Consider the following 8,821-nt stretch of genomic DNA (forward strand, 5'->3'; position numbering starts at 1 on the left):
TCTGGTCTCTTCAGTCCCTCCAAAACCTCCAGATCTGGTCTCTTCAGTCCCTCCAAAACCTCCAGATCTGGTCTCTTCAGTCCCTCCAAAACCTCCAGATCTGGTCTCTTCAGTCCCTCCAAAACCTCCAGGTCTGGTCTCTTCAGTCCCTCTAAAACCTCGGAGGTGTTGCCGCCATAAAATATAAAAATCCCTTTTTATTTTCTTATAATTTAACAATTTCTTAGGGAATAAAGTGTTTGAAATTTGCATTCCTACTTCCAGTTTTTATTTAATTTTTTTTAGATTTAGAACTGTATTTTATTAAATAGCTCTAATCCGCTGTCAGGTTCCCAGTTAAAGAACTGGTTCAGATTAAACTCTCATCAGATGTTGTTATTTTTAAGCTCTTTGTGTTGCTGCGTGTTTGCACATGCTCCTGTTTGACAGTGTGAGAACTCCGGTACTACAAACACACGGGGACAGTTCAGGAAGAGCAGGTGAATAACCTGAAGACCGTTCACTTCCCTTTTATCTGTTAGAAACCAGAGGTATGCCCCCCCCCCCCCCCTTTTTAATTTTTTGCTTCATTCCTGTCCGCGTATCTTAATCCTGCATTATTTCAACACGCACACGGATGATTGTGGGCGGGGCATATTTCCCCTGTGTGATCCCGGGCCAGAGGAACTCACCTGGTCCAGGTCCACAGGACTGCAGCGGCTGTACGGGGAGATGTCTTCGTCTTCGTCCACCTGCTGCTGCTTTTCTGTCCTTTTCTCTGCCGTCTTCCCGTTCGTCTGTTCGCTGGCTTTCTTCCTTTCCCTCAGAGTCTGAAAGAAAAGATTAGAAAACAGAAACAAGTTATTTTCTCAAGTTTTTATTCTTTAATGTAAACATTATCACTGCGTCCGTAACTGTTTTAACTTGATTAAATGTTGCAAAATGAGCAACGACACAAAGGTATTAATGCAGCTGCACAGACTTGTACTCTAAGGTGTGATTTACAGTTAGAAACAGGTGTGGTGACCGAGCCCCTCCCACCACAGTCACACCTGTCCCTTTACACGACAAATCAAACATTTTTACAAACAACATAATTTGTGTCATATGTAGTAAAAATGTTTACAGTTATTTTTGGTCTAGGGTGATTTACATCTTAATTAAAAGGTATAAAAATATAACGATACGCTGAAATATCGTGATATTTAATTTCCTGATAATGTATCGATTCTTAAAAACACTTCATTTTTTATTAAGTCTTAAAGTGCCTGTGACATGCCTATTCATCGAATACAAAAAGTCAAAGAAAATACATTTTTATATAAGAAACCTTGCATAAAACATGTGATTTTACTCATTTTATCACATAACTGGCACATTTTATTTTGAACTTGGCTCAGCCAAAGTGCAACAGGAAGTGACATCAAAGGCGAACTCTTTAAGAGAGCGAACTCTCTGGTCTTTGTTTATTGAAACAATATTATTTGAACTCTGACTCGTCTTCATCTCTGATACTGACTCAAAATAATGTAAAGAAACATCAGATTCTTCTCTACAGTCTGTGTCGTTAGCCATTTTATCAGTGCTTTGTTCCATGTAGACGTTCACCTCTGACATCACTTCCTGTTCCTTCACATGCAAATATCTCAACAACTGTTCATCTCAGCAGTGGGAAATTATTTGTGCAATATGTTAATATTGTTATCTAAGAAGAAATGTGAAATACAAAAAGTTCCCACAGAGCCTTAAAAAGCCTTAAAAGGCATTGAATTCAATCAAAAAAAGAAGGCCTTAATTAACCTTAAAAAGTCTTAAATCAATTTTTCAGAGGTCTTAAAAATGTTGACACATTGTAAGTAGGATGATTAATAATTGGTAACATTTATTTATTTTCTTAAATAATTTACAGATTTGTTTGTGTTAAAATTGTTGCTGTTTTTTCCATTTGTGTTTATTGTGAAGCTGGTATTAAACTTAATTTCAAGTGGAACTAAAAAGACTTAAGTCTTAAATTTTATTTAACCCTGAAATGTATTTAGTGCTCTTCATTCTGCTCGTGATATTTCAACATACCAATATTTTCTAAGTTAGCTTCTTTAAAAATAAAAGCTTTCAGCTGTTTTTGGATGTTGGGAATCATTTTTGTTTACCAAAACTACAGCAAAGATATTTCACTGAGCTATTAAAATGTTTTTTTCTTTGATTTTTTTTTAAGTTAGAGCAAAATATTGAATAAAATCCAAGAGAAAAAACACCAAATAGCAGCTGTGACCCAGCAGAACTGCACTTGTTGCTTCAGGATGACGTGAGTGAGACGGTGTTTCACCACAGAGTTACAGTACGCCGTGTTAGTGTAAAATCACATGACGCCGCTTCATGATCGGGTTCTGGGAGCTTACAATCCAGTTAGAAGCAAACAAACAAAAAGAAATCTGAACCAAGATCTGCTGAAAAAAAAAACCTCATCATAAATTCAGTCCGACCAGGTTTTAAAGTCTTTTAAAACAACAACACGCCTTTTTGTCACACTAACTGAAACAGATTAAAGCTGGAACAGCATCAGATTATCTTTAATCTGCAGTGCCGCAGCTCATCCTCAGGTCTGCGGAGTTAAATATTTATCAGGCTGCTGGTGTGAACCACGTGTTCAAGGTCTTCTGTGGTTTGTTATTGACATCAGCTCCGACATTTAACACCTATTGTTGCAACTTTATACCATCGCAACTTCACAACATGCAGAGGATTAAAACCAAAAGACACAAGCTTCGTCAGAATATCAAAGGATTACATAAAGTTGCTTAATCTACACTCTGATGTTTGATAAATGGAAGATATTTGGTTCAGTTTGGACCAATCAGAACCGGAAGGAGAGGTTTTGTTTCATCATCTGACCCATCAAACCAGAAACAGACAGAACTGGACTCAAATCACTCATGCTGATGAAGACTAATGAAACATGGATCCACAAACATATCCATTAAAGTTGCCGTGACATACCCATCCTCAAATACAAAAAGTCAAAGAAATTATCTTCATATTTAGGAAAACCAGCATAAAACACTAGCCTGGCCCTTGCCTTCCTACGCAGTTGCGCTCACTTCTAGTTTCCCTTCACTGCTCCGTCTGGGACTTCTCCCATAGACAAGGATTTCTTCGGGAGCATTTCGTCCGGGCCAATCAAAGAACAGAAAATCAATTTTCTGCGCAGTGTCTGCTTGTAGTTCATTTTACCTGGGCCAATCAGCAAACAGAAGGTGAAGTTTTGAATGGTGTCAATTTTCTAAGCAGTGTCTGCTAGTTATTTTAGCATACGGCAGTGGAGGAAGTGAATGAAGCCAGTCCGTGTTGATAAGACTTCCAAATTAAAATAAATTTGTCTGACAAAGCAGCAGCTCTCATTTACAGTCGTCTCGCTCGGCTCGGTACTTCTCTCCTCTCAGTAGGGTTGTTTACAGCGCACGCAATTTCCGGTTAGCTTCTTAGCTTAGCCTCCTTCACAGCGGAGCTGGCACTTGTGGCCAACTGATCCAGTCGTTTTAAAACTTCAACAGAGGCCACGCCTCCAGCAAGAATCGCTTTCTATAGCCGAGGTTCCAGACCCTCGTCCGATGCGAAGTGAAGGACAAGGGTCTGGTTTTTACCAGGCTAATAAAACACATGATTTAACCCATTTTGTCACATAACTGGCATATTTTCCTTTGAATTAGGCTCAACTAAAGTTAAACAGGAAGTGACCTCAAAGGGGAACTCTTTAAGAAAACTCTCTGGTCTTTGTTTATTAAAACAATGGTTTAAACTCTGACTTTTCTTCAGGGACTAAAATTAACTAAAGAAACAAAAGAAAATTCCTTGCTGCCTGTGTTGTTAGCCGTTGTAGCAAAGCTCTGTTTACATGCATTCCCCTTTGACATCACTTCCTGTTACTTCACGTGCAAATATCTCAGCAACTGTTCCTCTCAGTGGTGTCAAATTTCTTATGCAACATGTAATTAATGTTATCCTTCCAAAAATGCATTCGCATTTATCACAAAAATTTGATGTCACAGATACTTTAAATGATGCAACTACATCAAGGCAAAACAAAAACCTCGATCATACGCCCATCTAACAATAATTTACACATCAAAAAAACATGAATTTAACTTTGTGATAGAGAAACATCGTATCATCATCTAATCCAATTGATCTCATTGAGATAAAGCTGTTTTTTTTACACCCCTAACGACCACATAATCTGAAGGAATACAGGAAACTATATCCGACTACTAGGGCTGTGTATTGGCAAGAATTTGGCGATACGATACATATCATGACAGAGGGGTCACGATATGATATATCCCGATATATTGCGATACTGTAAGCAAGGCGATATATTGTGATTTTTTTGGACCAAAAACCCTGTTAAATAAAAACCTCTTACAGGGGAAAAAAATGGAAAACCAAAATTCATTGTCTCAGAAAATTCTAATATTACATAGACATACTTTTGATACATTTAGCTGTGTTCTGCTTTGTAAGTATTTTATTTTATTTGTTTCATATTTCTTATTTCATCCATGTTTTCGATTATCAGACTAAATTTGCCAATAAATAGGTTGAAAATATATTTTTTGCAGCTTTTAATTTTTAATATTAATTTACAATATGGTCACCCAACACTTAATAATAGCCTCTACCTCAAGAGGTAGAGTAGCCAAATGGCTGGCTCACTGCTGCCAACTAGTGGTCMGAGGCTGAACTACAACATAAAAATGAACGGCTGGCAGGAAAGTTGACATTTTAAACCTTAATAAAAAAATCGATACAGAGCTTTAGAATATCGATACAGTATCGGGAAATGAAATATCGCGATATTTCAGTGTATCGATATTTTCTTACACCCCTACCGACTACGGCATCAGTGCGACAAGTTTCTCCTCGGAAACGGTTAAAACTTTTCTTTTGGTCTTATCTCCATTAAAAAAAAACTTTAATCTTTTAGATCAGACAATAAAATAAAAAGGAAGTCACAGAAATGTTACCAGACGTTTATCAGACTTCGCCTCAAAAATTCTTCTTCTGTCTCAAGTTGGAGGAAGAAAGTTGGTAAAAAGAGAAAGAAAAAACAGCAGATCTAAACACGAGACAATCAGAACCCTCTCTGAAGGTCTGCAGAACTATTCTGGACATCCTGATGATAAAATCTCAAGCCTCACACCTACGAACAACCGACCGACCTAGTTTTACTGCAGTCTAACTAATGTTTATCACAGCTTCAAGGTCCATGCAAGCCAAGGATATATCAGTTAAAATGAGATAAAGATGTGTCCAAAATGGCAGGCCGGGTCCTCCAAAGGACCTGCCTACCCAGTCAAGGTAGGCCGGGTTCTTGGTAGACCGGGAAGACCAGGGAAAAAGTGTCTGAATTTGGACGGTCTAGCCTCCCGTCTTTACCCAGGTGTACGTCTAGTCGCCTATATCAACTGTGACAACGCTAAACAGAAGCAAACTTAGATCAAATTAGAAAAATATCAATTTGTTAGCGTTATTAATATCACAAAACAATAAAATTTACTTGAAGAATAAATGGACCCACCGTAGGTGCATGTTTATTTCGCCATATAAGTTCGGGTTTTTTTCTGACAAAAATAATTCAAAAACACGTCTATACCAATTGTCCTGGAGCTAATACTTTTAGGTTTAAGCCAGTCATGATATCCTTTAATGACCTAAGTTTTCATGACATGCTCTTCATCTGCAGACTGAATGATTAAAGTCAGAAGAAGATTTGCTAACAACAATCATTCTTATATCACTTGTGTTAATCTTTGTATTTTCCCTTGACCTTGTATCAAATCTTGCTAAGATGACATAATGGTGTTTGTTAATATATAGAGGCCTCGAGTGAGTGAAACAGTGGAGTGACAGTGAGAGAGAAGCAGAGGCACAGATACAGACCAGGTTGTTCTGTGTTTCCTGTTGTTGCAATAAAACTCAGCTGATCATTTCCACGGAATACCTTCATTCTTGGACCACGTATTTCTGTCTTTGTTAAATAAATATTGCCATAACACCAATGATAAAAGTATTAAAATTACAACCGCTTGAGATTTTTCATTTTTTATTGCCATATTTTTATTTAAAACGTATTATTTTCTCTCACTTCGTCCGCCATTACTAGCATAAAAAAAATCTCCGGTTGGGCCGCAATGCATTATGGGATATGCTGGGCCGGGAAGGATCCATCGGATCAGTCCTTCGATTCGTGCCAAAGGAAGGACGCATTTGTCGGCCGCATCGGAGTCTTCAGTTTGGAACGGCTTTCGTTGTGGCGTTGTGACGTAAGCGGCCGACGAATTCGGCCTTCGTAGGACCCGGCCCTCCGTTCTGGACACAACCAAAGTCTTTGTCAAGTAAAGATTCTGGGTTCAGTCAGAGAGAAATTCAGACTTTAAATTAAAATAATCCCAAACCTGAGATGAAACGAAGACAATAAATTCCCCCCGAGCTGAAAATAAACCTGCTTTTTTACATTCTCGTATGTACACACTTTCCATTTCTTATTACTACACATACACACACAAACACACACCAAAACAAGCAGTGACACAGCTTCATATTGATAAATGCTATAAAAGCATCCCGCCCTCTGAATCAGCAGCATTCAGTTTGTACACTTCACCTGACTGACTCCAGCTCTGCACCTGAGGCAACCGCTGAGGGCGGAGTCAGAGGCAGGTTGTGATCACCTGGCTTGTGAGGCAAACCCAATTAAAGATGGCCGCCACTGCTCATTGACAAACAACACAAAAGTCATTCAGTTCTGCAGATATTGGGCTAAATTTGGTGCGTTAGTTGCTTTGAGTCATCCTCATCTCTCTGGGATTTCTCACAATATTCCTGTTATTTTTAGAGTTTTAACAAACATTTTAACTCCATAAATTCTCCAAATAAAGATGATTTTAGCCTCAAACGTGTTTGAAATGCAGCAGTTGTTATATTTTATATATTATTTCTTAACACCCCTACTTGTCTTTGCTCTTTAAATTACTGGTATAAAAAAAATAAAGCTGCTTTGTCCTGTTTACCAAAGGTGTTTAGGTTTCTGCACAGTGCTTTAAATAAACACCAACATCCTGCAAAGGATGTTGAGTGTCTTTAATGGTCAAGAAATACCTCAACCGACTGCTTTTTAAGTTTTTATATATAAAATACTTTAAACTGGAATTAAATATATTCTGAATTAAAACATAAGATTTACTATCAGTGCTTCAACATTTAAAGAAAAATCTTGTCAAGTCACTGAGCCTGCAGAACAGAAAATACAGTTTCACTCCTGTCTACAGGAATACAAACCAACTTTTACTTTAAGACTTAAGAACACAGAAACAAAGCTCTAAAGCTTTGTTTCTCAGTTACATCAGACACAGAATAAGCCATCTACAGGACAGCTGAACACTTCATTCTACAGAGAGCCGAGGACTAAAACAAGTAAAAAGCACAAATACATCAAACACAGGAGTAAAGAACCAAAACGGTTTCCTCTAAATCATCACAAACAAGACCTGTGCAAAAGTTTTAATTAAAATATAATGTGGGAACAGACTGTGCTTTAAAATATGGACAAATTTACCATCAGGTCTAAAATCTTTATTTACAGCAGATAAACAGAATTAGAAAATTTTATGTTTTAAGAAAAATGAAATAATTTGAAAAAATTAAATAAACCTGAGAGACGCTTCACCTTACATTTAATTAGTGACTGTGTCAAACAGAGCTATGGGATTTCCCCTCATGATCTCACACTTCTATTTTCAGTCTAACTCTTTGATTTGATCGTTTTACAGATTCAAATAAAGAATCATTTGAATCTATAAAAAGAGCAAATTGTGTCACAAAGAACCAATAGATCGGATTTTAAAATGGCTATTTGCAGAGTTACGCATCAACAAAACAGTGGTTTATCACTTGATTTTAAAAGCCTTTTTATGACTTGCAGGTCAAAGTTAAAAACTTTTTAAAGAATAAAATTCTTCAAGGCTGTGAAAAAAAGCATTGAACGGGGTTCAAAAACCCTGAAGTTCAAGACCACAAAAAGGTTATATTTACATCTGGCTCCTCAAAAAAAAAAAAGAAAAAGATAAAAAAAAAATTGTGCCCAAAACCCGAATCATAGAGACAAGACCCGAATCGTATCGTATCAAGACGAGACCAAGCTTGTATCGTATCAAGACGAGACCCTTATTATATCGAGACGAGACCCTTATTATATCGAGACAGGACCCTTATTATATCGAGACAGGACCCTTATTATATCGAGACAGGACCCTTATTATATCGAGACAAGACCAAGCTTGTATCGTATCGAGACAAGACCAAGCTTGTATTGTATCGAGACAAGACCCTTATCGTATCGAGACAAGACCCTTATCGTATCGAGACAAGACCCTTATCGTATCGAGACAAGACCCTTATCGTATCGAGACAAGACCCTTATTATATCAAGACAAGACCCTTATTATATCAAGACAAGACCCTTATTATATCGAGACAGGACCCTTATTATATCGAGACAGGACCCTTATTATATCGAGACAAGACCCTTATTATATCGAGACAAGACCCTTATAGTATCGTATCAAGACAAGACCCTTATCGTATCGTATCAAGACAAGACCCTTATCGTATCAAGACAAGACCCTTATCATTCCGAGACAAGACCCTTATCATACCGAGACAAGACCCTTATCGTACCGAGACAAGACCCTTATCGTACCGTATTGAGAAAAGACCCTTATCGTATCGTATTGAGAAAAGACCCTTATCGTATCGTATTGAGAAAAGACCCTTATCGTATCGTATT

The 8,821-nt window shown here is 37.6% G+C and overlaps 1 protein-coding gene across 2 annotated transcripts in view; it reads right to left on the reverse strand.

The window, feature by feature from the left end:
• Window positions 1-8,821, reverse strand: part of fa2h (fatty acid 2-hydroxylase) — a 45,121-nt gene that overhangs the window by 10,604 nt on the left and 25,696 nt on the right. For both annotated transcript variants that reach the window (XM_014012183.1, XM_014012185.1), the window contains exon 2: window positions 672-809. In XM_014012183.1, the coding sequence (XP_013867637.1) occupies window positions 672-809 (138 nt within the window). The remainder of the gene's footprint in view (window positions 1-671; window positions 810-8,821) is intronic.

The sequence above is a fragment of the Austrofundulus limnaeus genome, unplaced genomic scaffold (assembly GCF_001266775.1).
Source record: "Austrofundulus limnaeus strain Quisiro unplaced genomic scaffold, Austrofundulus_limnaeus-1.0 Scaffold89, whole genome shotgun sequence".
Taxonomy (NCBI): Eukaryota; Metazoa; Chordata; class Actinopteri; order Cyprinodontiformes; family Rivulidae; genus Austrofundulus; species Austrofundulus limnaeus.